Source organism: Canis lupus, chromosome 21 (assembly GCF_048164855.1).
Source record: "Canis lupus baileyi chromosome 21, mCanLup2.hap1, whole genome shotgun sequence".
Lineage (NCBI taxonomy): Eukaryota > Metazoa > Chordata > Mammalia > Carnivora > Canidae > Canis > Canis lupus.
In genome coordinates, this window is record NC_132858.1 from 17,903,430 (window position 1) to 17,917,414 (window position 13,985).

Sequence of the window (13,985 nt, forward strand, 5' to 3'; positions counted from 1 at the left end):
TTCTAACCATTAATCCAGGTAGGGCCTACCACATGGTGTTGCACCTGGTTGCCTCATAAATATTTTTCCAGATGAATGAATTAGATTGATTTATACTCTCCACCATAATGTTCCAGTCCTGACCTCAATTGTAGGCATGTACCGAAAACTTAGTTTATACCTTAAAGGAATGTGGAACATAGGAGGAACATTAGTTAAGTATTGGCTTAATGAAAGAAAAGAGAAGTAAGAGATTTTCACACTCAGCTTCCTGGAAAGGATTTAATTATTATTATTATTTTTTTAGGATAGAGTATCAGAATCAAACATGTTCAATACAAAAGTTTTGGAGAATTTTGGAGAAAAACAGGACGTATTCCCCATTGTGCGCCCACTCTCATACAATCATTATTTATGTGTCTGTGTGTTCTTTCCAATTTTTTTTTAGCATTCATGTTTGTTACAGAGTTAGAGTCACCCCCTGGACTTTCTGGCCTGCTATTTTCTTATTATGTAGTCTTCATGTGGGTGATTGTTAGTGGTTACATCAGAATCCATCTCAGGGATGAATCCTTTAATCTTTTCCTCCTTTGAATATTTAGGAGGTTTCTAACTTTTCTGTTTCTTTCTTTCTTAAAGATTTTATTTATTTATTGAGAGATGTAGAGACACAGACAGAGGGAAGCAGGCTCCCTGTGGGGAGCCTGATGTGGGACTTGATCCCAGGACGTTGGGATCATGCCCTGAACCAAAGGCAGATGCTCAACCACTGAGCCACCCAGGTGCCCCTACTTTCTGTTTTCAAAAATGATGTTGTGACAAACCTCTTTATTTTCTGTATTTAGAATAATTTCCTTTAAGGTAGATTTGGATTAAAAAAAATGCTCCTTTTAAATGACCCCAGGTCAAAAATCTCAGGCTGAAACTTACTCAACTCAGGTTAGGACTTTGTAAAAGTTTCAGAGCAGACCTTCCAGGCCAGTGCTCGGCCTTGAATTAGGTCAAGTTCAGCTTCTTCATCCGTGTGATTCCCTGAAACATATACTCACCATATTACATGTATATTTAAAGATGTCAAGGCCAAATATAAATTTTTTTGGAATCGGTGTCCTAAAATACAGTATCTTATATGATGCCTGTTAACTGTGCAAATATCACACACCCATACACACATGTGCCTTTGGGAATTATGAGGCATGTACATACATCTGACTAGAAAATACATATACGAGGGAAGGTCTCGATTCTGAGATTTTATTGAATGGGGCAGCTTATGAGGTACCTGGGTGGCTCAGTAGTTAAGCGTCAGCCTTTGGCTTAGGCCATGATCCTGGGCTCCCGGGATCGAGTCCCACATCAGGCTCCCTGCATGGAGCCTGCTTCTCCCTCTGCCTATGTCTCTACCTCTCTCTCTCTGTGTCTTTCATGAACAAATAAATAAAATCTTTTAAAAAAAATAATGGGGCAGCTCAGCAAAGGCAGCAACAATAAGAAATAAGGACACTTCTATTCTGGCCATCTTTCTTTTTTGAATAGGAATAGAAAGAACCGAGCCCCCTCACAGCTTACCCCCACCTCATTAAATCAGTGGCAAAACAAATGATTCCGCTGCTCCTTGTCCAATGTCTCTCGGAAATTGTGATGAACTGCCAGTAGAGGACTTGGCTTGTGGCTGTGGTGTGCAAGAAACATCCCTGGTTTGGGTGGGGAAGTCCTGATATTAAATACTCTCTTACTAACTGTGCAGCTTTAGGTAACTTATTTTTACCAAGTCACTTGTAAAATGTGATCATCATAACAATGATTGCCTCACAATATGGATGCAAACATTCAACACAATAATGGATAAGAAGATGCTTTTAAAAATTGCAGTTCTCTGTACAAAGAATGATATTTTCTCTTCCTTCCCTACTTTTTCCACCTCCTTCAAAACCAGGGCTGCTCTCTGTTCTGTCAATTCATAATTTGATTTGGAAGATGCTGTGCCTTCCTCATTCCAACAAACAATGTTGCAGGACTCAGCAGGGAAAGATACTGACCTGGAGCTTTCTCTGTAGTGCGTCCTTCACCTCTTTGTTGCGGAGGCTATAGATGAAGGGGTTGAGCATGGGGATTATGATGGTGTAGAACACGGACACTATTTGGCCATTGGTATCATTAGTGGATCCATGAGGCTGGACATAGGTGAAAACCACAGTGCCGTAGAAAATGGCAATGGCCAGGAAGTGGGAGGCACAGGTGGAGAGGGCCTTCTCCCGTCCAGCGGCCGAGCGCATCCTCCCAATGGCCACCAAGACCAAGCTGTAGGAGGTGAGGATGACTGCAGCAGGCAGAAGGGTAACCAGAGCAGAGAAGATATAGAGGACCACTCCTGCTGTGGCTGTGTTGGCACAAGCCAGGCGGAGAAGGGGAGGGATGTCACAGAAGTAGTGTGTTACCTGGTTGGGCCCACAGAAAGGCAGAGCAAAGACGTTCCCAGTCTGGATAGCAGAGTTGGCGCCACCAAATGCATAGGAAGCAGCTACCAGCTGGAGACAGGTCTCCTTGGTCATGATCGAACCATAATGGAGAGGTTGGCAGATGGCCACAAAGCGATCGTAGGCCATGGAAGCCAGCAGGAAGCTCTCAGCTGTCACATGCACCACAAAAAAGGTTAGCTGGACCACACAGCCCTCAAAAGAAATGGTCTTGTCAGAGGCCAGGAAGTTGACCAAGAGCTTGGGTGTGACCACAGAAGAGTAACAAATATCAAGAAAAGAGAGGACACTGAGGAAGAAATACATGGGACTATGGAGACGGGAGTCTGTGAAGATGAGTGCCATCATTCCCAGGTTGCCCATCACTGTCATGGCATAAATGAGCAGAAAGGTTACAAATAGAAGCTGCTGGAGCTCTGGATAGCTGGAGAATCCCAACAAGATGAACTGGGTAACTGGAGTGTGGTTGCCACTTGCGAGGGCTAGTTCTCCAGGTGTCATCTGCAGAGGTGACAAATGACAATCAGTCAAACAGGTATTACCTGAGCATGTCCACCACTGTGCATAGGACAATGAGGGAGAACACCAAGCAAGTATAAGGCTCTTTGCACAAGAAGCTAATGGGGAGCATCGTGCATGTAGAAAAGACATAACTGTGAAGCCTGACAGACCTGAGTCCTAATTCTGATTATGGCACTAACTAGTTGTGTATCCTTGGATAAGGTATTGATGAGCTTTAGTCTTCCTGACATAAAATGAAAAAAAATATGCCTACTTTTTAGGGTTGCTGCATGGCCTAAATGAGTAAGTGAATGTACAACATCTGAATGTCTGGGACATAGTAGGTGATCAATAAATTATGAGTCCTCTTCCCCAATTTCTAGTGCCTGTATCTAAAAATATGCTTACATTTGACAATCATTTTGTTCTTTTTAAAAATCAAGATATAATTCGTGTATTATAAGATTCACCATCAAAAAAAAAAATTCACCATCTTAGGGGTGCCTGGGTGGCTCAGTGGATTGAATGTCTGACTCTGGATTTTGGCTTAGGTCATGATTTCAGGGTCCTGGAATTGAGCCCACATTGGGCTCTATGATTGGCAAGGAGTCTGCTTGAGATTCTCTCTCTCCTTCTCCCTTTGCTCCTCCCCACCGCATGTTCTTTCTCTCTGGCTTTCTAAAATAAATAGATATATAAATAAATAAAATCTTAAAAAAATAATAAAGTGTATGACTTAGTGGTTGTACAACCATTGCCACTATTTGATTGCGGAACACTTTCATCATCGTAAAAAGAAAATCTCATGGCTATTAGTAGCCACCCTCCATTCTACCCTTCCCTTAGCTCTTGAAAATCATTAATCTCCTTGCCGTCTCTATGGATTTGCCTATCCTGGACATTTCATATAAATGGATTCATACATTTAGTGGCCTATTGTGTCTGGCTCCTTTCACTTAATGTTTTAAAGATTTATCCATGTTGTAGCATGTATGGGTGTTCATTCTGTCTTGTATTTAAACATCCTTCATGGCATCACCACTCTATAGTAGCCAGTGTGTCCTCTGAGAATCTATTGAGTTGAATGTCACCTGAGAGACCATTAGCTTGGAAATACTGTTTTAGTGCTTGCTTGACTGTCCTCCAAGATGTTTATCTGTAGGAGAACTGGAAATACTCATAATCCTTTCCTTCTTCCCCATACTTCCCTCTCTCTTCTGCCCCTCATCTCTCACTTCCTTGGGGGGTCTAGGATACATCCTGAAAATTAGTCGTAGGAAAACCTCACTAATGCCTTCATCCATGTCAAATGGTTTATGTGGAGACAAGGAGGAATTCTGGTGTCTTCTTGCAGAAGAACATGGACTAGCTTCACCTTTGTTCCCACCTGCTGTAATAGGTACAGAGCATGGTATGGGGCTGACAGGATAGAGACCTGATTTCTAGTTCCAGCTCTGTTACTGTGGCTGATTTTCCTCTCTCTGGGCTTCTGATTCCTTGTTGGCAGAATCAAGGTTTGGCAGGGAATATCTCAGAGCTCACACCTGGCCCTGATCACACAATGACAATGAGTGAGTGCATCTTCCCTGAACTTGCTGCCTGGGAATGGATATTTGTGCCAGTGGAGCCCCAGGCAACACAAAAAGAATCCTTATGAATTCATCCAGAAAAAGTGTACTCTACACCTGGTTGTAACAGACAATTTTAGGAAGGTCTGTTCAACTTGCAAGGATATATTTAAGTACCTTGGCCACTCACAGCAGTGATCCCTGGCAAATATTTTATACATGAAGGAGGAAGTTGTGAGAAACCGTGTTAACATAAATGAATAGATTGGAATATGAGGAGTTTTGTTATGGTAATGCCATTTGATTCATTGAACTTTTTAGTTAATGCCAAGAATCACATAGGGATATATCATCAGAAATCATTTTTAATGTTGCATCATCTGTCAATTTGAAAAGATCTTCCCTCTATTTTGTTGAAAGATTTCCATCTGACTTAAAAAGGATTTTATAGGTAGTCAATAAATTCATCTACTTTTTCAACACCTATTTATGAAATTACCTCTTTATGTGGTATCCTGGAAGTTTTGTATGCCAGCAAAATGCCTCCTGCTAAGAGTCAGGATGGGTTAGAAGCATGCGTTTTTTTTTTTTTCCCCCCAGGAATGAAAGGACAACTGTAAAGGGGGAGACAAGGAAAGAGTATAGCGCTTCCTTCCCAGATGCATTTCCAAGGACACTGGTTTTATAAAGAGTAGATGTGGACCTTTAGGCTCTAGAAATTAGTTCCCTTCAAAATGGCTTTGTCTACGAAGACCTTGAAAAGTTTTTACTTCACCTTCAGGAGTAAGGTGGTTACTGGTTTGAGTAACGTGGCCTTAGACATACTGGTTAGTTCCAGGACACCACCCTCTGCCCTACTCCCTCTCCTTCCTCTCAGGGCTAGTCTTGTGATTTTGTGATTAACCACAGGAGAATTCTCTGGAACATTCTGTGCCCTTCAGAGACCAACCTTCTGTTTAGTACAAAAGTCAGAATAAGCAACCTCGAAAGTCAAGGTCCCGGGGCTGGGGCAGAATCCTATCACGTGATTCAGTCTTGGCATTTACCTAAGGGAGTCAGCTTCCTGCCCTGTGCTCCATGTTCCCCACCAAGGGATCCGCGTATCTTTTATGCTTGCTCTTCCTTTTCTGACTTTAAGGATTTAGTTGTGTCCAAATCTAAATATCTCCGAGTCTCTGATCTACCATGAGTATTAATGTTCTCAATATTCTCTGAGGGGATGACAACCAATCCTCTACACACATGCACACGCATGCATACTCACACTCAGTGTTTTTAGGGTGAGCTCTTGGATCCTGCTCTCCAGTAAATAAGGATTCTTGTCCTCCTCCCCAGATCTCCCTTCCTGACTGTATTCTGATGGTCCAGACTGTGTTCCCTCCTAATCCTTTGCTATTCCCATCCCAACTTGCAGATGGCTGTTCTATACCTTCAGAGCCACAGCTACCAATAATTCTGGATTGCGGTGGCCTGGAGCAACAGCCTTACAGATGTACCCTGAGATTCTCGGTGTGCGAAGTATCCCCAGGCATCCTCCGTAAATCCCGCAGAGCCATCCCTCAGCCCTTCCTGTCAGATTTCCCTTACCCAACCGAATTCTCTTTTTGTGTGCGATTGTTATCTGGCAGCTGAATCTCACTCACACAGATGTATTTAGAATTATTTAACAGGGCTTCATCAACTTTGCTGTCTTTCTTTCCTCCCACTTGGTTGTTTTGCTTTCCTATCACATTATAGATTCTGAAAGCAGAGCCTTTTCTAAGTTTTGTATGAAGTGAACAGCAAATATTTGAGCAACTACTGTTATGCATAAGTATTTGAACAACTGCAGTTCAAAAGTATTGAAGCTACTACAGTTACTCTAAGTATTTAAACAACTATTGTTCAAATAGGGTAAGACATGGCTTTGGCCATTTAGGATCTTGAAATTTTGCTGAGAGATAAACTCATTCCCATGAAATAAGAGGGAAGATGATAAAACCCACCAGAGTTGGAGTCCTTTGGAAGGCTTCAGAAATGGGAGCATGGGGCTGAGCCTGGGGGGAGGAAGGTGGAGCCTGGTGCAGGAAATTGGGAAGCACCGCAGCCTAGAAGAGAATTAAGCTTCTCAGTAAATATTTACCAGGCCAAAGATGCATTGGAAAGAGGAAATCCAGTAGAGTTACTCAAACTTTTTGAGTTTCCCTAGGTTTTTTTTTTTTTTTAAGATTTTATTTATTTATTCACGAGAGAGAGAGAGAGAGAGAGAGAGAGAGAGAGGCAAGACAGAGGCAGAGGCAAAGGCAAAGGCAGAGGGAGAAGCAGACTCCATTCAGGGAACCCAATGCGGGACTCAATCCCAGGACCCCGGGATCATGCCCTGAGCTGAAGGCAGATGCTCAACTGCTGAGCCACCCAGGCGCCCCAAGTCTCCCTAGTTTCTAAGGCCAGAAAGACAATGGGTATCCATGTACTTAGCACACTTCTGGCAACAGGGTAGGCACCGGGTATACATTAAGTTCAATCCCACTGCAAGTTAGATTATGAGCACATCATGGATGGGGAGCTGGAAGAGATTTCTCAGGACCCCTGAGCACAGTGGGATCTCAGGGATTCTTAAGGGCTGACAGTAGGGGCTGGGGTGGGTGCAGATCTGGGGAGAGAAGAGGGAGAGGCTAAACAGGCAACCTCAGCTTTCTGAATCAGCCCTGATGGAACTCAGTAGAATTTCCTGGAGACAAATACCTACCTTGCAGATGATGCTCCCAGCCTGATACACCTCAAGATCCTCTCAGCCCAGCCACATAGGGAAGCATCTGGGACTTACTCTCACTCCAGCCTGTGTCTTTCGAGTTGTCCTCCCTAGAGCTGTTTCTGGGGTGACCACACATCCAGACCCGGTAACAAGGCACACAGCTTAGGACTGAGGCTTTGGGTGCATCCTGGTTCTGTTGGGCTTATAAAGCTAGCTCCATTCCCTCTGGATCCCAGGTGGCTTTGGAGGCTCAGAGCTCTGGGAGGTGCTGGAAACATACCCACCCCCATATCCTCTTCAGGGGTCCTGCAAAGTTCAGGCGCTGGGGAAGAAGAGCCGATCCCCTGTAGATTGTGGTCACTTGCTTTGGTCTTGAGGCCGAGGTCAGGGTCTCCTGGAGGCCTTGGAGCTTATGGTTCATTCACACCAGCAGGAAGACTCAGCAGAAAGACTTCCTGACTCCTCCTCGGAGTCTGAAGTCTGGATGAGCAAAGGTCAGCTTGCCCCTTGGGAGCTTGCAGAAAACTGGGGGACCGTTGACCCAGCTAGCCTTGCTAAATGACCCAGGGGCTCTTTGCTGGGCCCTAATCCCGTTAGACAAGTTAGCGACACTGATACATATAGAGCATGCATCCAGGGCTCAGTGCTTTTCCTTGTTATTTCTGTGTTCTAGCAGCAGAGGGGTGTGGAGGGGATTTGGGGGCCCATGGGGTAGGAAGTCTGAGGCTTGACCCTCTCTGTGAAGCTCTCCTGCTTTGGGCAGCCAGGGAATCATCTGAGGAGGCACTGGGGGCCTTGTTAACAGCATAGGTAATTTATTTATATTAGCAATTAAAAAAATTCTATTTTCAGAAAGGAAGCTAACTTCTAAGCCTAGGAAATGCCGATGGGCATAAGAAGGAGCCCAGGGGACTGTTAACCAGAAGCCAGGAGCACAGTGATCATCTCCCAGCTGTTTTTTTGTTCCTCCTCTTCCCTGCTCTGACTGCTTTGAGGATGGGCAGGGGCTGTTCCCTCCCTCTCGGTCTTCAGCGGGCTCTGCTCTCCAGAGGGGCCTGCGGCCTAGCACTGGGCCCAGCTGAGGTTACTGGAGAGGTGTGCTTCTGGGTCCATGAGTCCCCCGACCGTTCTAGCTGAAGAGAAGAGCCTGTAGCCCAGGGGGCACTCAGCCGAGATGTGGTGGTGCAGCAGTGCCTCTGCGTCAGGACTATGACACCCCCTGGGAGGACCAGGTGCATTCTCAGGGCGCCAGTGGAGTAGATGCATTCACATTAGAAAAAGAGCATATTTGGACATTTTATTTTATTTATTTTAAAAAGATTATTTATTTATTTGAGAGAGAGAGAGAGAGAGAGAGTGCGCGCATGCGAGCACAAGCAGGGGGGAGGAGCAGAGGGAGAGGGAGAGGCAGACCACTCACTGAGCAGGCTCCATCCAGGACCATGACCTGAGCTGAAGGCAGAGGCTTAACCGACTGAGCCACCCAGGCGTCCCATATTTGGACATTTTAAAAAAAGCACCAGGAAATAATAAAAAGTTGGAATAAAATAATCTGGGTGGGGACATGGGAAAAAATATAAAAGGCATTCTAGAGATAATAAGATCCAATATGAACTGTGGGTTAGATAATAGTACTGTAGCACAGTAAAATGTCCCAGTTTTGATAACTGTCCTGACTGTGGAAGGGGATGATGTATTCTTTTTTCTTTTTTAAGATTTTTATCTTTTTAAGTAACTGCTACACCCAATGTGGGGCTTGAACTCACAATCCTGAGATCAAGAGTCCCATGGTCCCCCACAGAGCCAGCCAGGTGCCCTGAGAATGAACTATTTTTAGGATCTACTCACTGAAGTGTTTAGTGATGATTGCTGTGGAAAAAAATTCATATCTATATGAATATTCTATGTGAATGTAATATACACATGTATATGGAAATGTAAACTAGAGGCATCTCTAGGGAAAGGATGTATAGAATTCCTGTGTTATTCTTGCAACTTTAAAAAGTATATTAAACATATTAAATATATATTGGACGCCCAATAGCTCAGTGGTTGAGCATCTGCCTTAGGCTCAGGTCATGATCCCAGAGTCCCAGGATCGAGTCCCACATCAGGCTCCCGGCATGGAGCCTGCTTCTTCTTCTTCTTCTTCTTTTTCTTCTTCTTCTTCTTCTTCTTTTTCTTCTTCTTCTTTTTTTTTTTTTACTATTTTATTTATTTATTCATGAGAGACACACAGAGAGGCAGAGACACAGGCAGAGGGAGGAGCAGGCTCCATGCAGGGAGCCCGATCAAGTCAATCCCGGGACTTCAGGACCATGCCCTGGGCCGAAGGCAGGAGCTAAACTGCTGAGCCACCCAGGGATCCCCATGGAGCCTGCTTCTGCCTCTGCCTGTGTCTCTCATGAATAAATAAATAAAATATTAAAAAAATAAATATATATTAAATCATGTCTAAATCAAAAAGTTAAAAAAAAATTCTGAGTGGGAGGAGTGGTGTGGGCAGACATGAAGCAGGAATTGGCAGTAAGTTGGTCATTGTCCAAGCTGGGTGATCGGTACGTGAGAGTTAATTTGTCATACTGTCTGCTTTGTATATATTTGAACTTTTTTTAAAATAAGATTTTACTTATTTGAGAGAGCACAAGAGAGAGCATGAGCAGATGGAGGGTCAGAGGGCGAGGGAGCAGACTCCCTACTGAGCAGGGAGCCTGACTAGGGGTTCCATCCCAGGACCCTGGGATCATGACTCAAGCCGAAGGCAGATGCTTAACTGACTGAGCCACCCAGACACCCCATATTTGAACTTTTTCATCATAATTTTAAAAGGTATTGAAGCATCACAGAAATCAAAATTTTCTTGCAATTCCTTATACTTATAGTTTAAAGTTAATATGTGGAATAGTACACCCCATAATTTTTCAGTATTTATCTTAAAGGAAACAAAAATGATGTTCAAAGGAAGGGAGTTGTAGCCAATTAGTTCTAGACTCAAAAGTTCAGCCTGTGTTTTCTGGGTCCCAGTCTGTGAGTCTTTATACAATGCCTTTGTCTTCTTAATTAGTGCCTGGGCAATAATTTGGAATTAATGCGTGCAGAGAACTTTCTATTTTGCCCTAACAAGATAATTCAGTACTATACTGCTGTACTTTCTGTTTACAAATTGAAAGCAGACATTAATATGATAAACACCAATATGTCCACCACTTTTACTTAGTAAATGTACATGTTTTTGCTATATATGCTTCAGATCTTTTTTTTTTTTTTTAATTGTGGAAAGTCATTGAAATCCCCATATATTCTACCCCAGTTCTATGCCCCTCCCTCCCTAGAGACAACCATTATCATAAATTTGACTTGTGGCCTTTATAGTCTATGAAAGCATTATTTATTTATTCATTCATTCATTCATTCATTCATTCATTTAATTTATTTTTTATTGATGTTCAATTTGCCAACATATAGAATAACACCCAGTGCTCATCCCATCAAGTGCCCCCCAGTGCCTGTCACCCATTCACCCCCACCCCCCGCCCACCTCCCCTTCCACCACCCCTAGTTCGTTTCCCAGAGTTAGAAGTCTCTCATGTTCTGTCTCCCTTTCTGATATTTCCCACTCATTTTTTTCCTTTATCCTTTATTCCCTTTCACTATTTTTTATATTCCCCAAATGAATGAGACCATATAATGTTTGTCCTTCTCCGATTGACTTACTTCACTCAGCATAATACCCTCCAGTTCCATCCACGTCGAAGCAAATGGTGGGTATTTGTCATTTCTAATGGCTGAGCAATATTCCATTGTATACATAAACTACATCTTCTTCATCCTTTCATCTTTTGATGGACACCGAGGCTCCTTCCACAGTTTGGCTATTGTGGCCATTGCTGCTATAAACATCGGGGTGCAGGTGTCCCGGCGTTTCATTGCATCTGTATCTTTGGGGTAAATCCCCAACAGTGCAATTGCTGGGTCATAGGGCAGGTCTATTTTTAACTCTTTGAGGAACCTCCACACGGTTTTCCAGAGTGGCTGCACCAGTTCCCATTCCCACCAACAGTGCAAGAGGGTTCCCTTTTCTCCACATCCTCTCCAACATTTGTTTCCTGCCTTGTTAATTGAAAGCATTTTTTTTAATTGAAACTGTGACTCATACAAATATAAAAGACACACATATCGAAGACTTTATTCAACTTATCAATAAGAAAAACAGTAAGATATTAAGGCCAGTTCAGAAAGCATTTGAAGGGATGGGAATTTTTTTTTAATAAATTTATTTTTTATTGGTGTTCAGTTTATCAACATACAGAATAACACCCAGTATTTATAGGCAATAAACTTAATAAAAATAATAAAAGAAAGTCAATTTAAAAGGAAGCTAAGAGAACATTGGTAGGTTAGATACTTGAGTGATTCTTGTCCTACGTGGCAATAAACTATGAACTTGGAGTTATTTTTTCTACAAGACAGATATAATTGGACAAAAATCTGTAAGTTAACATGTAACGTTACTAAGTCTAGAAATTTTAATCAGTAGTTACCACAGGCCAAAACAGGTACATTTTCCTAAATAAATTCTTGGGTTGGGCCTATTAATGCCCCACTGTAACATTGAAAGGACACACCACTCACTTTTTCCTATTATTTCCATGTTTTGGATAATTTTTCTTAGCAAATCTATATTTCTATATTTTCCTGAAGATATGAAGCTATAAATAATAATAGTAGCTATTTATTAAGCATTAATTTGTGCCAAGCACTGATTTGGTGGTTTTTTTTTTTTTCTTTTCTTTTTTGAGAGAGAGAGCTAGTGTATACTTGCAAGACTGGGGAGGGGCAAGGGAGAGGAGAGAGAAAACCTTAAGCAGGATCCAGGCCCAGTGCGGTTTAGCTCACAACCCTGAGATCATGAAATCAAGCACTGTTTTAAGGGTTTTACATGTACTAAGTCCTTTGTCCCTCCAAATCAATATTAGGTGCTTTTTTTGTTTTGTTTTGTTTTTTGTTTTATAGTCTCCACTTTATTTCCCCCAAACAAGAGAGGTCAGTTACCTGTGGAAGGACATTCAAACTGCAAGTAGCAATTTATGACAAGTTCTATTTCTTAAAAACTGACTTCTTGCTCCTTTCCCTAGAGGAAAGGAGTCTCTAAATTGAAGCCATCAGAAAAAAAAAAAAAAAAACAACAAAACAAAACAAAACAAAACAACAAAAACCAGGAATAGCTCTGGTTTGGGAGTCAGAGCAGTTCACCAGCAAGGACAAGAATTTAATCTATTCACAGAAGACTTGTAGGTCTGCTGCAGAACAAGCGTGCCCAGCTGTCTTACCCATCTCGTGGTCAATTGTAGTACACAAACACAGAAGCACTTTTTCCTGATACAAGGACCATTGTTGGACCTTCTAATTTTATAGAGATTTTAAATGTGAATGAAGTGAAAAAGCTCTTCTGTCAGCTACCAGGCCAACACCTCAGACCTACCAAAACTCTGCCTTTAAAGATAGGCTTCAGGTAATGCTGCAGAACAAGTACAGAAATCACTCCTCTGCTCCCAGCCTCTCACCACCAGTCCACTCCAGGGATCTTTCCTAACTCCGCCTAGCACTGTGTTCTACACACTGACTCTAGACCAGAATGGCTGTACCTAAAACCTCTACACCTCACACCAGAATGCATCCTGTCCTGAGAGACCTGGAGAAACCAGGCTCCCCCACTCCCAGGAAAAGATTAGAGGCAGCATTTCAAGCCAAACTGTATCCAGCTTTATTTTATTTTATTTTATTTTATTTTTATTTTTATTTTTTTTAATTTTTATTTATTTATGATAGTCACACAGAGAGAGAGAGAGAGGCAGAGACACAGGCAGAGGGAGAAGCAGGCTCCATGCACCGGGAGCCCGACATGGGATTCGATCCCGGGTCTCCAGGATCGCGCCCTGGGCCAAAGGCAGGCGCCAAATCGCTGCGCCACCCAGGGATCCCTGTATCCAGCTTTATTAAAGATACTTTTCATAAACAATCATGGTATTTCAGGCAGGATATGGGCGGACGATCGTTAACAGTATACAACTTTCAAACTCCCTTCTTCAATGGACTACGAAAATCAGAAAGCCACTGTAAAACCCAATGAAGTCTTCATGTGATGCTCTGAACAGGGAAAGTTTAGAGTGAGGGTTGGCAGTTCACATTTAGCATGTTGTTTAACAACTTTTCACAAGCCAACCCTGACTTTCAGGAAATGAAATGAAAATAGCTGAATTATCAATCTGAAGATCCACAAGCTAAAAAAAGGAACTGTTTTGAGGGACGCCATCTCAGTGGTGACACTGTAAAGTCCAGATTGCCTGACATACTGGGAACCATTTCATGGGCTCAGGTTCCAACAGGTGTCTGAGTTTAAGGGAGTCAAGTCTATGTTGAAGGCAGAGAGGGAGAAGAGGATACAAAAAAATGAATTTTAGTTTTTCCACACCACCAAGGTGGCTCATGTGTGTCAACATCAAGGAATCTCTCCTCCTGGGAGCCAAGAGGAAGTTTCTCAAAACTAAAAGGGAAAAGTATTTTTCCCCTTGTTACCAATCTAGCTTCAGAGATAATCTAATAGTGACATATGCCCTTCCCCCAAAACAACAATGAAGTGTTCCGTGTGCTAACAACATAGCTTAAAAAAAAAAAAAGTAAAACAAAATTCTGCACTTTATTTATTTATTTATTTATTTATCTGCA

General features: G+C 42.5%; 1 protein-coding gene across 5 annotated transcripts; it reads right to left on the reverse strand.

Annotated features, from left to right (window-relative positions):
* Nucleotides 1-247: 247 nt before the first annotated feature.
* LOC140612795 (olfactory receptor 5J3-like) lies at nt 248-7,730 on the reverse strand. Of its 5 annotated transcripts, XM_072790882.1 has the most exons (3): nt 7,544-7,683; nt 6,511-6,612; nt 248-2,957 (listed from the first exon to the last, which is right to left on the reverse strand). In XM_072790882.1, exons 1-3 carry the CDS (start codon nt 7,547-7,549, stop codon nt 1,998-2,000), a joined length of 1,068 nt encoding a protein of 355 aa, XP_072646983.1. In that variant the 5' UTR covers nt 7,550-7,683; the 3' UTR covers nt 248-1,997. The 5 variants fall into 5 exon arrangements, with proteins under 5 accessions (XP_072646983.1, XP_072646982.1, XP_072646984.1 ...); XM_072790881.1 differs by lacking the exon at nt 6,511-6,612 and having other exon boundaries at nt 7,540-7,730; XM_072790883.1 differs by lacking the exon at nt 6,511-6,612 and having other exon boundaries at nt 7,544-7,684.
* Nucleotides 7,731-13,985: the final 6,255 nt, after the last annotated feature.